Genomic DNA, 19483 nt, shown 5'->3' with positions numbered 1-19483 from the left:
GCGTGAAGCATTGACTGTTACTCTTTTCCATAGATGCTGCCTGACCTGCTGAGTTTCTCCAGCATTTTGTGTGTCGCTTTGGATTTCCAGCACCTGCAGATTTTCTTGTGTTCATGGAGCAAAGATATATTAAGCTCAGAGCTCCACTAGCGCAATAGATGGGGATGTTCATGGAAACAACTTCTCAGAGCTTTTTAGTGCATTGCAGTAGCATAGCAATTAGTGCAATTGCTTTGCAGCATCAGTAAGCACCGACAGGGATTAGATACCTGCTGCTGCCTTCATGATCTCCCCGTGACCACTTTTCCTCCAGATACTCCAGTTTCCTCCCAAATTCCAAAGACATTCAGTTCATGTTAGTGAGCTGTGGACAGGCAATGTTAGCGCCAAAACTGTGGTGAACACTTTTGTGGGCTACCCTGGTGCAATCCTCAGACTCTGTTGGTCACTGATACAATGATGCATTTCACTGCATGTTTTGATGCAATAAATAAATCTAAACTTCTTTAAAACCATGATTTATAGTTGTACGTCAGGATGGCAGAGAATTTCTAAAAACAGTGTCCCTGTAACCAGTTTCTGTCCAAATGCATGCTTTGTTTACGTTTACATCCCAAGTTGGAGCTTCCTAAGATTAAACACAAGAAATTCTGCAGATGCTTGAAATCCAGAGTAACACATACAAAATGCTGGAGGAACTCAGCAGGTCAGGCAACATCCATAGAAGTGAATAAACAATTGATGTTTTGGGTCAAGATCCTTCATCAGGACTGGAAAAGAAGGGGAAGGGAGACATAAGAAGATGGACAACACACAAAATGCTGGTGGAACGCAGGCCAGGCAGCATCTATAGGAAGTACAGTCGATGTTTCGGGTCGAGACCATTTGTCAGGACCAACGGAAAAAACAGATAGTAAGAGATTTGTAAGTAGGAGGGGGAGGGGGAGACCTGAAATGATAGAAGATAGGAGGGGGAGGGATGAAGCCTAGAGCTGGGAAGCTGATTGGCAAAAAGAATACAAGGCTGGGGAAGGGGAGTATCATAGGACAGAAAGCCTTGAAGAAAGAAAAGGGGAGGGGAGCACCAGAGGAAGATGGAGAACAGGCAAGGAGTTATCGTGAGAGGGCAAGAGAGAAAAAAATATTAAAAATTAGGGATGGGGTAAGAAGGGGAAAGAGGTGTATTAACGGAAGTTAGAGAAGTCAATGTTCATACCATCAGGTTGGAGGCTACCCAGATGGAATATAAGGTGTTGTTCCTCCAACCTGAGTGTGGCTTCATCTCGACAGTAGAGGAGGCCATGGATTAGCATATCAGAATGAGAATGGGACAAGGAATTAAAAGGTGTGACCACTGGAGATTCTGCTTCTTCTGGCGGACAGAGTGTTAAGTGTTCAGCGAAAGGGTCTCACAGTCTGCGTCGGGTCTCACCATTCACTGTCGGCTAACTATTACTTGGATTGTACTACTTTTATGTATAATCTATACTTTCATTTATATTTATCATTATTATTGTTATGAGCAGAGAGACAACATCTGCTGGAAGTAAATTCCTTGTATGTGTACAGGTACTTGGCGATTAAAGTCTGATTCTGATTCTGATATATAGAAGGCCACACCAGGAGCACCGGACACAGTATACCACACCAGCTGACTCACAGGTGAAGTGTCGCCTCACCTGGAAGGACTGTCTGGGGCCCTGAATGGTGGTGAGGGAGGAAGTGTAAGGGCAGGTGTAGCGCTTGTTCCGCTTACAAGGATAAGTGCCAAGAGGGAGATCGGTGGGAAGGGATGGGGGGGGGGGGGGGGTGAGTGGACAAGGGAGTCAGCTAGGGAGCGATCCCTGTGGAAAGCAGAAAGTTGGGGGGAGGGAAAGATGTGCTTGGTGGTGGGATCCTGTTGGAGGTGGTGGAAGTTATGAAGAATTACAAGTTGGACACGGAGGCTGGTGGGGTGGTTGGTGAGGACAAGAGGAACCATATCCCGAGTGGGGTGGCAGGAGGATGGGGTGAGACGGATGTGCGAGAAATGGGAGAGATGAGTTTGAGGGCAGAGTTGATGGTGGACGAAGGGAAGCCCCTTTCTTTACAAAAAGGAAGATAACTGCTTCGTCCAGGAATAAAAAGCCTCATCCTGAGAGCAGATGCAGCGGAGACAGAGGAATTGAGAGAAGGGAATGGCATTTTTATAAGTAACAGGGTGAGAAGAGGAACAGTCCAGGTGGCTGTGAGAGTTTGTAGGCTTATAGTAGACATCAGTAGATAAGCTGTCTCCAGAGATAGAGATAGAAAGATTAAGGAAGGGGAGGGCGATGTCAGAAATGGAGAAATGGACCAGGTAAATTTGAGGGCAGGGTGAAAGTTGGAGGCAAAATTAATGATGTCAACGAGCTTAGCATGTGTGCAGAAAGCAACGCCTATGCAGTTGATGTAGGAAGGAAAAGTGGGGGGATGGATACCAGTATAGGCTTGGAACATGGACTGTTCTACATAGCCAACAAAAAGGCAGGCATAGCTGGGACCCATACGAGTGCCCATGGCTACACCTTCAGTTTGAAAGAAGTGGGAGGAGCCAAAGGAGAAATTATTAAGAGTAAGGACCAATTTTGCTAGACGGAGGAGAGTGGTGGTAGAGGGGAACTGGTTGGGTCTGGAATTCAAAACGAAATGGAGAGCTTTGAGACTTTCCTGGTGGGGGATGGAAGTATATAGGGACTGGACATGCATGGTGAAAATAAGATGATGGGGGCCAGGGAACTTGAAATCATTGAAAAAATCCAGAGTATGAGAAATGTCACGAACGTAGATGGGAAGGGATTGAACAAGGGGGGGGATAAAACTGTGTCAAGGTTTGCAGAACTGAGTTTGGTGGAGCAGGAGTAATCTGAAACAATGGGTCTACCTGGACAGGCAGGTTTGTGGATCTTGGGTAGGAGATAGAAACGGGAAGTGCAGGGTGTGGGAATTATGAGGCTCGTGGCATGGGAGATCCCCAGAGCTGATAAGGTTGGTGATGGTGTGGGAGAGAATGGCCGGGTGCTCCTTAGTGGAGTCATGTTCGAGGGGTAAATAAGAGGAGGTATCAGTGAGTTGTCACTGTGCCTTGGCAAGGTAGAGGTCAGTATGCCAGACTACTACAGCACCCCTCTTATCAGCAGGTTTTATGGTAAGGTTAGGATTGGTGTGGAGGGAGTGGAGAGTAGAGCGTTTGGAAGGACTGAGGTTGGAATTGGAACAAGGTGTGGTGAAGTCGAGATGGTTGATGTCCTGTTGTCAGTTAGCAATAAAAAGATCCTGAGTCGGCTGAAGACCAGAGCGGGGTGTCCATGAAGAAGAGGAGGGTTGAAACTGGGAGAAAGGGTCATCGGTGGGGGTAGGAGAGTCCTTGCTGAAGGAATAAGCTCGGAGACGGAGCTGGTGGAAGAAGAGTTCAGTGGAACTTACTGAAGTGTGGATACAGGGGGACAAAGGTGAGGCCCTTACTGAGGACAGAGTGCTCTGCCTCAGAGAGTGGAAGGTCGGAGGGAGGTTTGTAGTGTCAGTGGAGAGGGGAGGTTTGGGGTGAGAGTAAGATGGAGCCTCTGAGGGCCCAGGACCTGACAATGGGATCTGAGGGAGACAGGATTGCAGAGTGGTGGTGGGGGAAGGGGAGATGGGAGTTCCAATAGCAGCATGTGAAGGCCCGGCCTGGAGTTGAAGGCTATGCAATCGCTTTGAAGGTGCTCATGGTTGTTGGAACCTGCATGGATGGTGGTGGAATCCGGGTTTTGAATATGCTCTCGGTTGGTAGAGCCGCCGAGATTGACGGTGGGGGCTGCGGTCCGAAGAAGAAGATGAGGGTGGAGAGTGAAGAGGACAAGCTACAAGGAAATGGGTGAAGCCGTGTGAGTGGAGGGGGATGTTGAGAAGATGGGAGGTGATAAGTAGAGAAAAAAGTAAAGGGCTGGAGAAAGAAAAGGTGCACAAGGGGGAGGTGAGAAGTAGTAAGATGCCAGAGTGAGGAAATGAAGAGCAAAGGGGGACGTAAAGATTTACTTGAAGTTGGAGAAATCAATGTTCTGCTATCAGGTTGGAGACTACCTAGATGCTCCTCAGACCTGAGAGTGGCCTCATTGTGGCAGGAGGGGGCACTTTGGACCTCCTGCACATACTGGAATGGGAACGGAGAAAGGAATAGAAATAGTTGGCCACTGGGAAATTACACTTTTTGCAAATGGAGCTGAGGTGCTTGGCAAAACGGTCAACATTTTTATGTGCACCTTGTGTTGCAACTATCAAACTGCTCTATATTGTTTCCAGAACCAGGACAGTCCACAAACATGTTATGGAGCTGCATACATTCCAAAGCTTGGTGGTTACAGACTGTAGCAAAATACAATTCTGTTTTTGCTAATGGCTGACAGTGCTCTTCCAAATGTATTCAACTGTTTAGGAACAAGATGCTATGTGGCAAGAGTGGAGCAGTGGTGTCAACTTTGTTAAAGTTGATAAAAGCCCTTTTTATAGGTTGATGGCAGTGAACAAAATTGATAAGTTGGGAAATCTGGAGCTTGAGGAGAAGTGATTAGTAATTATAATGCTAGTTTACAGAAAATTTATGTGTGGAAAATTCAGAGTGGGCATCTGTTAGGTGTTTGGCCTGTTTTTATTGAAGCAAGCAGAGCCCTCAATTTTGGACTCCGGTAAATCCTGAGGCTAGGTGCCTTTGAAACTTTGGTGATACGAACCAAACCTCCCAAATCTTTGCTCATAAGTAAATGCATAGAAGTGAAATGTAGAATACGAAGTACAAAATCTTCAATACTAATATTTAATTACATCCAAATTTCCTGTAGATTCTGCCACTCACCTATAAACAGAGACCAATACCTACCACCATGTACGTATTTGAGATGTGGAAACAAAGTGGAGCAAACCTACATGGTCTTAGGAAGAATGCACAAACACTACAGAAAACACACAAGATGTGCCGCTGTGTTGTCCCAAAAGCCATGAATTCTATAGCAAGTCCTGACCGTTTCTGCAATGGGTGAACTGCCGAAAGCACCTAATGATTGAAGAGTCAGTGAGGGAATTTAGCATTAGTAGTTGCAATTTCACCTACAAGTTAGCAAATGCAGTTACTAAATCTGACTGGAACAAACAGATCCCTCCTGTCCTTCTCCAAGTTCTGGACTGAAGATCAACGGGACACTGATACTTGACGTGTGAACTTACTCTTAACATAAGATTACATAGGTTTTCACCTGAAGGATTGGCAAAAAGCTGGTTACAATATGAAAATAATATTCAAACCATAGAATTAATGAACACTTATCACAGGGGATGCCTATTTGGGACCCAGTGAACATGCCAAAGGAGTTGAATATGTGGAATGAACTTGCTGACTTTGCAGACTGTCATAACCATGTGACTTTTTCAACTTCATTTACTGCTCTCCAAAGCCATGAAAAATACAGCTGGTGGGCTTAGCAGTCTGCAGCCATGCTTTAGATCTCAGATTTTCCACGTAAGCAACACTGATAACAACTTTAGTCTTTGCCAGAAATATACTTAGAATTTTCCAATTAGCTGTCTTTTTGACAGACATAACGTAATAAAGGAGATTACTTTTATGATTCAATTACAGGATGAGATCATTTCTGGGAAGGCCTGCATTTATTGGCCATTTCTGATTGCCTGTGATAAAATGTGGCAGTCCTTCAAGTGCACTCTCATGAAACTGCTAGAGTTCCAAGATATAGACTCAGTGACAATAAAGGAGTTGATTCCACAAGAATTTGCAGATGCTAGAATTTGGTGTAGCAAACATGATGCTCAGTGGATCAGGCAGCATCTGAGGAGGGTAATGGAAACCTATCACACTAGACTGAAAGATAGAGAGGAAATAGCCAACAGAAAATGTTGAAGGGGTGGGGTGGGGCAAGAGCTCTCAGGTGATTGGTGGATCCAGGTAAGAAGGAGTGATAGGCAGGTGGAGGAGAGGAGAGTGGGATTAGTGACAGAAGCTGGGGGGGGGGGGGATTGGAGGGATTAACAAAGGGTTGAAGATGATGGAATCTGAATGAAGAGATGTTGGAAAAAAGAACCAAATGAAAGTTGGGAACAGTGCAGGACAGGAACCAATGGGAGGGGTTGGCAGATGGACTGAGTGGAGGGGAAAGAAATTGGAGTGACTGTGGGAAGAAATGGAGAAAAGGGATGGGGGTGGGGTGTGAGCAGTTTACCAGAAAATGAAGAATTTGAAGTTATGCTGCTGGATTGTAGGCTACCCAGCCGAAGTACAAGATGCTGTACCCCTAGTTAATGTTTAGCCTCACCCTGGCAGTGGAGAGCACAGAGGATTAAATATGGCAGTATGGGAATGGGGAGGAAAATTAAAATGATTGACAACCAGGGACTCCATATGAAATAATGATACAATTCTAAGTCAGGAAGCATGTGGCTTGGGTGGATCTTGCGTGTCTTAGATTTCCCATTCACATGCAATGTAGCCACTGTATGCTAGTAATGGAGGGAATGAATGTTTAAGGAAGTGAGTATGGTGAGAATTAAGCAATTTGCTTAATCTTGGGTGGTACTGATTTTTTTTATTATGTTGATGGTATGACACTCAATTTGCTTTGTAGAGTCTATGCTGGCACTTCTGATATGCCTTGTCAATTATGGAAGGCTATAGGAAGTCTTCCAATAAGTTAGTTACCACAAAATCCATTCTCTAACATGCTCTTAATGCCAGAATGTTAAAGCAGAAACAATTACATTTCGGTTTACTGTATGTACCAGTCCAATTAAGTTCATTACAAGCTCATCAAGTGTTTTCTCAATAGAATGGACACACTAATACTGTTTTATATTCATTGCAGAAAATTGAGAAATATTTCTAAATGATTGAAGTCCAATTGAAAATAACCTATAAGTAAAAGGTGTAAAATATGAATTGAGGAAATAGATTTTTGTGGAACAAAAAAAAAGATCACAGCTGGGAAATCTTGACAAAACTTGACAAATTGGTTAAGGTGTGTATACAACAAAGAAATTGGAAACAGCTTTAAAACACACTGCTAGATCATAGAAACATAGAAAATAGGTGTGGGAGTAGGCCATTCGGCCCTTTGAGCCTGCACCGCCATTCAGCATGATCATGGCTGACCATTCAACTCAGAACCTGTACCTGCTTTCTCTCCATACCCCCGATCCCTTTAGCCTCAAGGGCCATATCTAACTTCCTCTTAAATATAGACAATGAACCGGCCTCAACTGTTTCCTGTGGCAAAGAATTTCACAGATTCACCATTCTGTGTAAGTTTCTCCTCATCTCGGTCCTAAAAGGCTTCCCCTTTATCCATAAACTGTGACCACTTGTTCTGGACTTCCCCAACATCGGAAACAATCTTCCTGCATCTAGCCTGTCCAATCCCTTTAGAATTTTATACGTTTTAATAAGATCCCCCCTCAATCTTCTAAATTCCAGTGAATATAAGCCTAGTTGATCCAGTCTTTCTTCATATGAAAGTCCTGCCATCCCAGGAATCAATCTGGTGAACCTTCTCTGTACTCCCTCTATGGCAAAAATGTCTTTCCTCAGATAAGGGGACCAAAACTGCACACAATATTCTAGGTGCGGTCTCACCAAGGCCTTGTACAACTGCAGTAGAACCTCCCTGCTCTTGTACTCAAATCCTTTTGCTATGAATGCCAACATACCATTTGCCTTTTTCACCACCTGCTGTACCTGCATGCCCACCTTCAATGACTGGTGTACAATGACACCAAGGTCTCGTTGCATCTCCCCTTTTCCTAATCGGCCACCATTCAGATAATAATCTATTTTCCTGTTCTTGCAACCAACATGGATAACCTCACATTTATCCACATTAAATTGCATCTGCCATGAATTTGCCCACTCACCTAACCTATCCAAGTCACCCTGCATCCTCCTCACAGCTAACACCCCCACCCAGCTTCATGTCATCCGCAAATTTGGAGATGCTGCATTTAATTCCCTTGTCTAAATCATTAATATATATTGTAAACAACTGGGGCCCCAGCACTGAACCTTGTGGTACCTCACTAGTCACTGCCTGCCATTCTTAAAAGGTCCTGTTTACTCCCACTCTTTGCTTCTTGTCTGCCAACCAATTCTCTATCCACATCAATACCATACCCCCAATACCATGTGCTTTAAGTTTGCACACTAATCTCCTGTGTGGGACCTTGTCAAAAGCCTTTTGAAAATCTAAATATACCACATCCACTGGCTCTCCCCTATCCACTCTACTAGTTACATCTTCAAAAAATTCTATAAGATTCGTCACACATGATTTTCCTTTCACAAATCCATGCTGACTTTCACCTCTTCCCAAGTGTGCTGCTATCACATCTTTGATAACCGACTCTAGCATTTTCCCCACCACCGATGTCAGACTAACCGGTCTATAATTCCCTGGTTTCTCTCTCCCTTCTTTTTTAAAAAGTGGGGTTACATTAGCCACCCTCCAATCCTCAGGAACTAATCCAGAATCTAAGGAGTTTTGAAAAATTATCACTAATGCATCCACTATTTCTTGGGCTACTTCCTTAAGCACTCTGGGATGCAGACCATCTGGCCCTGAGGATCAGATAAAATGATTCTTGCTTCTTTTTTTTTAGAAACTATCAGCACATTCTATGCAAGAAAGTCAGAATTAAATGTAAATGACCATTTCAACTTATTCCACCAGACTGCATTGCAATTCATATGAGCATGTTATCTTTACTCAGAATCACTATATCAACTGACAAATATTCAATTATGTCTATATACCATGAACAAATCAAATACCAATATAATGATATGTTCGATGAAAACTACTTTGCAAAAGAACCAATGAGAAATTAACTTTACAAATTTTTAAACAAATAACAGAATTATTAAAATGTCATCTCTTTCCTGGCTGACCTGAGACACTTCTCTGGGATTTTACACACTTGCTCACATTGACTAAATTTGCAACAAATTTTCTTATTGTGTTTAATGTGAATTTCATTTCTTTGATCTTCTGTGATATTTTGAAATAGACTAGAGTCAGCCCCACATAAAACCTAAAAGTTTGATTGAATTAATCCGAATAGTTTGGTAATTATATCATTCTGCCAACCTTCATAAAGAACCTTAAACTTATTTTTTTTTGGTATAAGCTCTCTAGTAAGTACATTAAAAAAAACATCAGTTTAAAAATAAGAAACTTTTAAAAATATTTAAAATGCGACTTTGAGGTGAATAGATGCTAAATAAAAATGCTCATCTTTCCTGATAAGTTACTTCTAATTGCCTCAACATTGCTTCAGATACCCACACAAAAATATTCCAATTACTTTTTATTTATTCATTTTATTGAAATGCTAGCATTTATTACCTAACCTTGTCTGCTATTGAGCATGTGATCATGAGATGCTCTCTTCAACCACTGCACATGCTCATATGAATTGCAAAGCAATCTGATAGAATAAGTTGGAATGGTCATTTACATTTAATTCCTTGGTGTCCACATTTCCAATGATCTCACCTGGTCCCTGAACTCCCCCATCCTGATCAAAAAGGCGCAATAGCGCCTTTATTTCCTGAGGAGCATCAAGAAAGCTCACCCCTGTCCCAGGATACTGACGGACTTTTACCGCTGTACCATTGAGAGCATAGTCACCAACTGCATCTCAGTGTGGTATGGCAATTGTCCCGTATCGGACCGCAAAGCACTCCAACGGGTGGTGAAAACTGCCCAGCGGATTATCGGCACCCAATTGCCCACCATTGAGAACATCTACCATAAACGCTGCCTGGGCAGGGTGAAAAGCATCATCAAGGATGCATCTCACCCTAACCATGGACTTTTTACTCTCCTCTCATCTGATAGGTGCTACAGGAGCCTCCGCTCCTGCACCAGCAGGCACAGGAAGAGCTTCTTCCCCAAGTCGGTGACCCTGCTGAACCTCACATCACTGTGCTCACACCCATATTGTACTGTGTTAGTACTTTAATATCTGTATGCTGTAGTACTTACTTTTTATTCGCAGTTATTTTGTAAATAACACTATTCTTTTTCACTTCTGGTTAGATGCTAACAGCATTTCATTGGCTTTGTATCTGTACTCGGGACAATGACAATAAAGTTGAATCAGGAAGAGTGTGCAGGATTCAAATACAGTACAATTAAAACAAGAGTTATTTCCCTGAATGAAACCAGCAGGTGATAGGAATGCTACCCAAAGACCATCCTGTCTGGGGAGGTGCTACTGGAATAACCTAAGTGAGTAAAATGCATGGCATTTTGTAGATTACACATAGCTGCATCCACTGCACTGTAGTGGAACATCTGAATGTAGATGGGGGTGCAAATCAAGCAGGGCTCTTTATTCTGGATGGCAAACTTACCTGTTGTTGACTGAAAAACTTCCTAAAATATTGATGATTTAATATTTGGAGATATGGAATTCCAGTTTGAGCAAAATTCATTCAAAAATATATAATACCAATTCAACACAGATGTTGCAAAATTATTCAATGTTATTTAACTGACAGCAAAAACTGGGAATCAGAAATAAATCCAGGAATATCTATCAGGTTAGGCAACATCCATGGAGAGAAGTTACTATTTCAGGCTGATAATCTTTCATTTCTGATGAACTGACTTGAAATATTAACTCTCTCCATTGGTACTTCTAGTCCAGCTGCGTGCTTCCAGCATTTTCCATTTTGAATAGATTTCCAGCACCTGCAGTCATTTGCTTTTCTAACACCTTAATATTGTTTGCGGTCAATTAAAAATTCAACTGCAATCAATTACATATTTGCAAATAAAAGGGACATGCAGTACTTACATAATGACAAATAATCAATGTTGAAAATCTCTACCTTGACTGTTAACACTTTTGCCATTATCTTGTGAATAATTTGCATGTGCAATGCATAATTTTAATCATGGACAAATTGAAATTAATTTCTGGTGTAAACATTCAAAAACAAATTTTGCATCACATTTTTCATTACTAAAATAATTATAGAAATTGAATCAAAATATTTGAAGTTACATAATATAAACATAAAACTTGATCACACCTCAAGAATAAATTCACAAAAATCATCTTCCTTTTAGAGCAAGGAAAAATGTTTCATTCTTCATATTTGAAACATTTGTTGTATTTCTATTTAGAGATAAGAGCTTGTACTTTATAATTTAAGTCTTTTAATCTTGAATAGCTCTTCAATGATTAAATAATCTCCAAAACACAAACTTTGCTTTTAATACCAAGTAATTACAGGTATTGTTTTCTCCCAAATTTGCTAATTCTTTTCTTCATTTTGAAAGTTATATCCCTCACCAACAACAGTGGTTGTTTATCAACCAAAGAGACTTATGATGCAAATTCCCTGCTTCAACATTTCCTAAAAAGTATCTCTGCTTCTGACCGACCACCATGAAGTTTTATACCTTCTGTCCTAGAAAGAAACATGTCAGTTCCTCACAATGCCACCAAAGCCGAATAGTCTTTTCACTCATATGCTCTTTGTCACAATGCTGCTTACTTTGACAGCAGTGGGCTCTATTTCTGCTTTCATCTTCAACAATTTACTGAGAGTTCCTGGGCCTAGGATCATCATTCTCCAGTCACAAACTCACCAATGCAAACAAACTTCGTAAGCTACTTGTACTTCTAAAAAGACTAATCAACTGACTTCTGAGTTTCAATTGGTCTATCTTCTCCAATCATGGTTTGCTCATTAGCCAAATTTTTCATTATTTTAGTTTGGGCTAGGATCTAAAAGACAACGCCATGTCAGTCCATTTTCCTGTTTATTCCATCTGCATTTCCATTGAAAAATGACAGGACAAAGGAGGAGTTCTGAGGTAATAATTGCAGTTTGGGTCCAAATTTAACAAATCCACAAAAGGCAATGACCTTTGGGTACTGGGGTGGGGAGAAATGAAATGCTACAAGAACATCAAGCAGTATCTGCAGAAAGTTGCTCATTCTTGTTTGTTTCAGATTCTAGCATATAGTTTTATTTGCTTTCCATTTTCAAATTACCTTTCGAACCATGTGCAAATTTATGATGGATAAATAATATCAGACAATTGAATACACGATTCAAAAGCTAGAGTGGGAACAAAGGGGACTCTGGCACAGATTCAAGCTTATTTCTCACATGTACATTGAAACATTCACTCAGCTACCTCCTATTCTGAATAAAGTGGACACTGTATTTATATTCAAGGTCCTCTGCTGCTGTAACTCATCCACGTCAAGGTATGATCTGTTGTGCATTTTGAGATGCTCTTCTGCACACCATTGTTGCAACATGAGATTACTTGAGTTACTATCGCCTTCCTGTCAGCTTAAGCAAGTCTGGCTATTTCCCTCTGACCTCTTTCATTAATAAGGCATTTTTGCCCACAGACCTGCTCACTGGATGTTTGTTCACTGGATTTTTTTTTTATTTCCCACACCATTCTCAGTAAACGCCAAAGACCATTGTGCGTGAAAATTCTACAAGATCAGCACTTGAGGTACTCAAACCACTCCATCTGGCACTAACAATCATTCCTCAAAGTTACATTTCTTCCCCATTCTGATTGTTGGTGTTAACAACTATTGGTCCTCTTGACCATGAGGTTGCTTAACCAGTTGAGAGCCCAGGGTATTCCAAGAAAGATACTAACATGGATAGAGCACTGGTTGATTGGCAGCAGGCAAACACTAGGAATAAAGGGAGCCTATTCTGATTGACTGCCTGTGACTAGTGGTGTTCTGTAGGGTTTGGTGTTGGGACTGCTTCCTTTTACATTGTAGCCAGTGATTTGGATGATGGAATTGATGGCTTTGTGGCCAAATTTCCAGACGATGCGAAGGTAGGTGGAGGTGCAGGTAGTGTTGAGGAAGCAGGGAGGGTGCAGAAGGGAGATTGGGAGAATGAGCAAAGAAGTGGCAAATGGAATAAAGTGCAAGGAAATGAATGGGAAGTTGGATGGTTTGGAAGCTTTTAAAATCCAACACAAGGCAACTAAAAAGCTATAAGGGAAAAGATGAAATATGTGGGCAAGCTAGCCGGTAATATAAAGCAGGTTACTAAAAGTTTCTTCAGTTATGTAAAGAATAAAAGGGAGGTGAGAGTTGATATTGAACCACTGAAAAATTATGCTGGTGAGATAGTAATGGGGGGTGGGGAGAGGACAAAGAAATGGCAGATGAACTTAATAAGTACTTTGCTTCAGTCTTTACTGTGGAAGATACTAGCCAGAGGCACTTGAGTGTCTGGGAGCAGGACTGAGTGCCATTGTTGTTACAAAGGAAAAAGTGCAAGGGAAACTGAAAGGACTTGAGGTGAACAAGTCACCTGGACCAGATGGACTACATCTCAGAATCCCGAGAGAGTTTGCTGAAGAGATAAAAGACGTATTGGTCATGATCTTTCAAGAATCACTTGATTCTGGCATGGTCTTGGAGGACTGGAAAATTGCAGATGTCACTCCACTCTTTAAGAGAAGAAATTATAGACCAGTTAGCCTAACCTCAGTGATTGAGAAAGTGTTGGGAGTCCATTATCGAGGATAGGATTTCAGGGTATGTTGAGACTAATGATAAAGTCAAAGTCAGTATGGTTTCTGTCAAGGGAAATGTTGTCTGACAGATCTGTTAGAATTGTTTGAGGAAGTAACAAGCATGGTGGACAAAGGAGAGGCAGTGGATGTCATTTACTTAGATTTTCAGAAGGCATTTGATAAAGTGCCTCACATGAGGCTGCTTAATAAGATAAAATCCTGTGGTGTTACTGGAAATATACTGGGATGGATAGAGGAATGGCAGCAAATGGGAATAAAGGGATCCATTTCCGGTTGACTGCCAGTAACTAGTGTTCCTCAGGGTCAGTGTTGGGACTGCTACCTTTCACATTGTTTGTCAGTGATTTAAAAAGTGGAATTGATAGCTTTGTGGCAAAGTTTGCAGATGATAAAAAGATAGGTGGAGGGGTAGGTAGTGCTGAGGTAGCAATGAGATTGCTGCAGGACGTAGACAAATTGAAAGAATAGACAAAAAAGGGGCAGATGGAATACAGTGTTGGGAAATGTATGATAAGGCACTTTGGTAAAAGGAACAATAGTGCAGACTATTATCTAAATGGGGAGAAAATTCAAATATCAGAAGTGCAAAGGGACTTAGGAGTCCTTATGCAAGATTCTCAGAAGCCTCAAAATTGAAAGATGACTTTTTACAACAGGAGTAAGGAGGTTATTTTTTTTAGCCAAAGAGTGGTGGATCTGTGGAATGCTCTGCCATAAACTGCGGTGGAGGCCAAGTCCACGGGTACATTCAAATCGGAAGCTGACAGATTCCTGATTGGTTGGGGCTCAAGGGATATGGTGAGAGGGCAGGTCGATAAGGTGGTTAAGGAAGCTTATAGAATACTTACTTTGAGGCAGACATTGAGTTCAAAAAATGTTGCAACTTTATAAAACTCTGGTTATGCCACATCTGGAGTATTGCATATATTTCTGGACATCCCACTATAGGAGGGATGTTGAGGATTTGGAGAGGATGCAGAAGAGGTTTACCATGATGCTGCCTGGATTAGTGGGCATGTGCTATCATGAGAGGCTGGACAAACTAGGGTTGTTTTCTCAGGATCGGCGGAGGCTGAGAGGAGATCTGTCAGAGACTTGTAAGATTATGAGATAGTGACAGAGTAGTCAGTAAGTATCTGTGTCTTATGCCAGAGGGCATGCATTGAAGGTGAGATGTGAAGGTTAAGTTTTTTTGCCTGGAAAGCGCTACCTGGTACGGTGGTAGAGGCAAATACATCAGAGGCTTTTAAGAGATGTTTAGATAAGCTCATGGATGCAAGGAAGATGGAGGGACATGGATGTTGTGTAGGTAGGAGGGATTGGTGTTTGGGTGTTTCTGATTTGTCTTTTAGCTGGTTCGACAGAATATTGTTGGCTGAAGAGCCTGTTCCTCTGCTGTACTGTTTTACATAAATATAAGTTCACTGATGGAGAAGAAGAGAAAATAAGAAGAGATAATTAAGACCTGTTAATATGACATTTGTACCAGGGTAAAATGCTGCAATCTATAAGGAAGTGGTAATGGTACCATGAAAATAATATGTTTGGGCAGTGTCAACATGGATTTATGAGAACCATTTGATGTGGTATATTTTGACTTTTAATTTATTTAACGAGCCTTTTATAAGCCACATAATCAAATGTCTTCTGAGAATGCAAACAGACTACAACCATTGGATTCCTATATATCCAACTACAAATCAAAGACAGTGAAGATGCCAACTGTGGATTACTTACACTACCAATTAAATTGCTACAGTAATACTTGCTAAGATCCACTGCCTCTTCCATTAATCACCCTTTAAAATGGTAAAGCTCATTTTCCCATTTTTCCAGTAATTAGAACTCATATCCTTTTCTTTCCTTAGTTCAAACACAATCTAGTTCCATTTCTCAAATAAAAAAACAATTTAAATTCTTTGAGTCAGGCAGAACCCTATTGATAGAACATGGATAGTGTTCTAAAGAAAACACTTACATATTTTGTATTTTCTCACAACTGAAGACATTCAGCTCATGTCTATGCTAGCTCTTAAAGCATTTCCATTCATATTATCCATCCACCCACTCTCCTTGTAAACTATTCTTTCTCAATGATCACTAATTCTGTCCTGATTCTTCCGCCATCCAATTCACACCAGAGGCAACTGAAAGATAAAGATTAGCTTCATTTGTCACATGTACATCAGAAAATCAAAATATACAGTGAAATGTGTTTTTTGTGTCAATGGGTAACACAGTCCGGATGTGCTGGGGTCAGCTATGCTTCTGGCACCAACAAGCATGCCCGCAACTTACTAACCCTAACCTGTATGTCTTTGGAATGTGGGGAAAAACTGGCGCATTCAGAGGAAGCACATGTGGTCATGGGAAGAATATACAAATTCTTTACAGACAGTGGCAGAAATGGAATCCCAATCACTGGCTCTGTAAAGTGTTGCTCAAATAGCTACACTATCTTGCCTCCCCACACAGTAGCTAATTAATCCTCAAACATATCTCTGGGATGTCAGAAGAAATAAAAGCATCCAGTGGAAACCTGTATAGTCACAGAGTGAACACACAGCCTCCACATGGAGAACACGAGGGTTGGAATTGATCGCAGCTTCTTGGAGCAGAAAGACAGCATTGTTACCTGCCCACAGCATTTAACATTCCATTTTTTGTTGTGCTTTGGCAGGTTTATTATACTGAAACATTCTTGTATGTTTCCATATCTGGGTTACGAGCACACTGCTCAATGAATTATTTAAGAAAACAATTAAAACAAACCTAGATTTATAAATTATATCCAATATTTCTTAAAGAATAAACTGGTGATATCACGGTATCACATTTAGTCCTCCAAAAGGACCACAATCTTGTTGTGATTTGGAGGTTTGTGTGCCCCCATGACCTAGAGAGCTATGTTGACTGGAGTCAAGGCTTTATGCTTTGGCTCTTAGTAAGATCAACCATGCCAAACAGATCAAAGGGGAGAGACCAGACGAAAAGTCCTCTAGGCTCAGGGGTTCAGCTCGGGGCTAACAGCCCTTACGGAAACAGCAATGAAGAATCCTTCTGCATCTGTGTGCAACGATATTTCTGAGTTTCCACCTGGGACTAGCATGGCGAACAGTAGTGAAAGCCAAAAGAAAGCTACTGGCATGACGAAAGAATCCATTAACAATGCCAGAAATGTAGGACCTTCATCGTTGCCCTAAACACTAATGGTGTAACGAGCAGTAAGCATTGTGGGTACCACATTCAGTAAAGCCTGCATTAATTACTGCAGAGAAGAGTGTTTTTGACATTTCAGTTGAATCATAAAAACCCTTCAGCAAATTATGAAGTTCTATATACTGAGTCAAAATATGATTAATTACTCTATAAACAATTTTAATGTAACTAAAATAGGTATTAGTTCTTTTTACTTTTTTAGACAACACAAAACAAATAAAGAGTCAACTGCAGGTTAGCATTTTCTCATTTAAATAAGTGAAAATAAATATAAAAATTGATGCTTACTGTATTATTTACCTTCCCCTCTTCAGTGTTTTGTTGACAAGAACTGTGTACTTCATCTTCTCTCACCAGCTTACCAGGCCAGGAAGGAAATCCCTTTATTTGACTCCAGACCAAGTCACCAACATTAAACGTCCTTGGTCTGTAGTGTATTAATTCATTAGATGGTGAATCTGGAATTCTCAAATCATCATCACTGCTTATGCTTTTAGTGTCTGACGGACTTGGAGCACATCCATTAATGTTTTCTGAATTATAGTCTCCATTGTAAATATATTCATGTGCCAAAGCACCTGGCATTCCCTCCAAACTAGCTGATGAACTTGGAGATTGCTCCTCTATGGCAAGTTCCTGTTTGGGGGCCGCCAGCAGCTCAAAGTTCCTGTTCTGTTGAGACCGGTTTCCGTTGATATGTGTGCATCGTTCCACAGTGCTGTCTAGTTTTTCCTTAATGTTAACAATGTGTCTCTTTTGACTATTAAACCTAAAGCTGTCTTCATGAAATCTTTTGTCCAGCTGGCAGTTTTTCTGCTGTAATCCTGCATCAGTCTGATCTCCCTGAAAGGAAGGCATCCTTTCTGCTGAAGGGCTGTGATTTACTTGGCCAGAGTGTTCTAGAAACTTCTCACATTTCCACAAGGTTGCATCAACTGGCTGTTGTTCAGTTTCCCATTGCTTTTTTGGAGTGTTGCGACCTGGTGATTTGAAGTATTCAAATCCTTCCCCCTCAGCGGTGAATTTTTGCCCAGAATTTTTGCGCAACCTCACTCCTCTGGCATGCCTATTTGCCAGGATATTTTGATTGTTGAGTCGACTGTCATTCTCCATGCTGGAAAGTCTTTTCCCATGAATCACTGCATTGACTGCATTGGAAAGATTCACAGGGTTTGCAATGGAGGCAGTAAAGGCACTCATGGCACTCAGGGCTGGGATGGGGCTCATTTGTGAAGTACTACTCACTGCTGTGGTGATCACAACTTGCATTCCTTTGCTTGCAGCATCCACCACGGCTTTGTATATAGCATCAACGGACGGGTCGTGAGAACCCACAGACGGCGCCTGTTCCCTGTCCTGCTTTGTTTGAATCTGTTCTATTCGATGTTGCTCACCAGGAAGCTCATGAAAAGCAGGAGGTGCAGTATGGGAGGCCTCGGGGAGTAATATAGTCCCTGGTTCAGAGTTTACAGGTGCATTTGGAAGTGAGACATCGTGGGCTGGGCTCACCTGGAAGAAATTTAAATCAACTGCAGCATTAGTTTTCAAATATTTGATTGCACATGCATTAGGCATATTTTCAACTTTACTAATTAAACCTAAATTTAGTGAGAACAAGCCATAAAATTGTACTGAGTAATTCTTTCAAAATGTTTAAGACATCTATTTGGAAAAGTTTTACTTTAATAACTACTGTAGTTTTTCTTCAGTCCTAGTTGATCCAGGAAATGATTATTGCTTTGCCCATTTTTTTTTAAAAAGGAGATGGTTTTCAAGTTGCTACTCCATCACAGAATTACAAGACACATCTTTATCAGTACTTCAAGACTAAATTGCTGGAAGAACTCAGAGGGTAAAGCAACACCTGTGGAAGGAAAGGGACATCAAATGTTCGGGTTAAGATCCTACATCAGAACAGAGTGCACAGCAGTAGTTCCCAACCTGGGGACCACAATCGCCTCAGTTAATGGTAAACAAGGTTGGGAACCCCTGATGTAGAGGGAGGACAGCCAGTACACAGAAGTATGGAGACATGGGCAGATAGGTAGTGATGGTGGTAATTTATAGAGAATAAATATTTTGGATATAATTAGATGAGTTGGAGAAGAGGAAATGAAAGGATATTGACAGGCCAGTGAAATGATGGGCAGATGGAGGGAAGCAAAGGGAACAAAGGGTAGGAGATCCTGGGTATAATACGCTGCCAACTACCAATCAGCTTGTGACTGTCAACTAAAAATGTAGAGTTTCAGTGACGGTGCAAAATTGAATAAAAACTATGTAAAATCTACTGTTGAAGGCATGTGTAATAAATTAAATTTTAGAGATGTACATGAAAATATTCTTAAATGTTTTAAGGGAAAGGTGTACATGTACATAGAGAATCTTAACATATACTTTTTGTTATTATTGAGGGTGGAATGGGTGAGGGGGATTGTCATATCTTAAATATGGGTAACTACCCACGAGATATTATTTGTCTTCAGTTTAGCAATTCAGTAGTAAACAAAAATGTAAAAATTGCAATTGTGGGAAGATTTGAAATAAAAAATTCTGAAGAAACTGGAATCTCACTCTGACATCTGCGGCCTCCTGCGTTGTTACAATGAGGTGTAGCATAAACTTGAGGAACAGCACCTCATTTTTCCCTCAGGGCACATTTTAGC

At 41.2% G+C, this 19483-nt stretch overlaps 1 protein-coding gene across 5 annotated transcripts in view; it reads right to left on the bottom strand.

Moving 5' to 3' along the window:
• Positions 1-19483, bottom strand: part of LOC132394301 (methyl-CpG-binding domain protein 5-like) — a 225133-nt gene that overhangs the window by 23918 nt on the left and 181732 nt on the right. For 4 of the 5 annotated variants that reach the window (XM_059970266.1, XM_059970264.1, XM_059970265.1 and 1 more), the window contains one exon: positions 17106-18326. In XM_059970266.1, the coding sequence (XP_059826249.1) occupies positions 17106-18326 (1221 nt within the window). The remainder of the gene's footprint in view (positions 1-17105; positions 18327-19483) is intronic. The other variant, XM_059970267.1, reaches the window with a different exon arrangement.

Source organism: Hypanus sabinus, chromosome 5, assembly GCF_030144855.1.
Source record: "Hypanus sabinus isolate sHypSab1 chromosome 5, sHypSab1.hap1, whole genome shotgun sequence".
Taxonomy (NCBI): domain Eukaryota; kingdom Metazoa; phylum Chordata; class Chondrichthyes; order Myliobatiformes; family Dasyatidae; genus Hypanus; species Hypanus sabinus.
The sequence above is the reverse complement of the archived record's forward strand: the minus strand, read 5'-3'. Positions and strand labels throughout refer to the sequence as shown.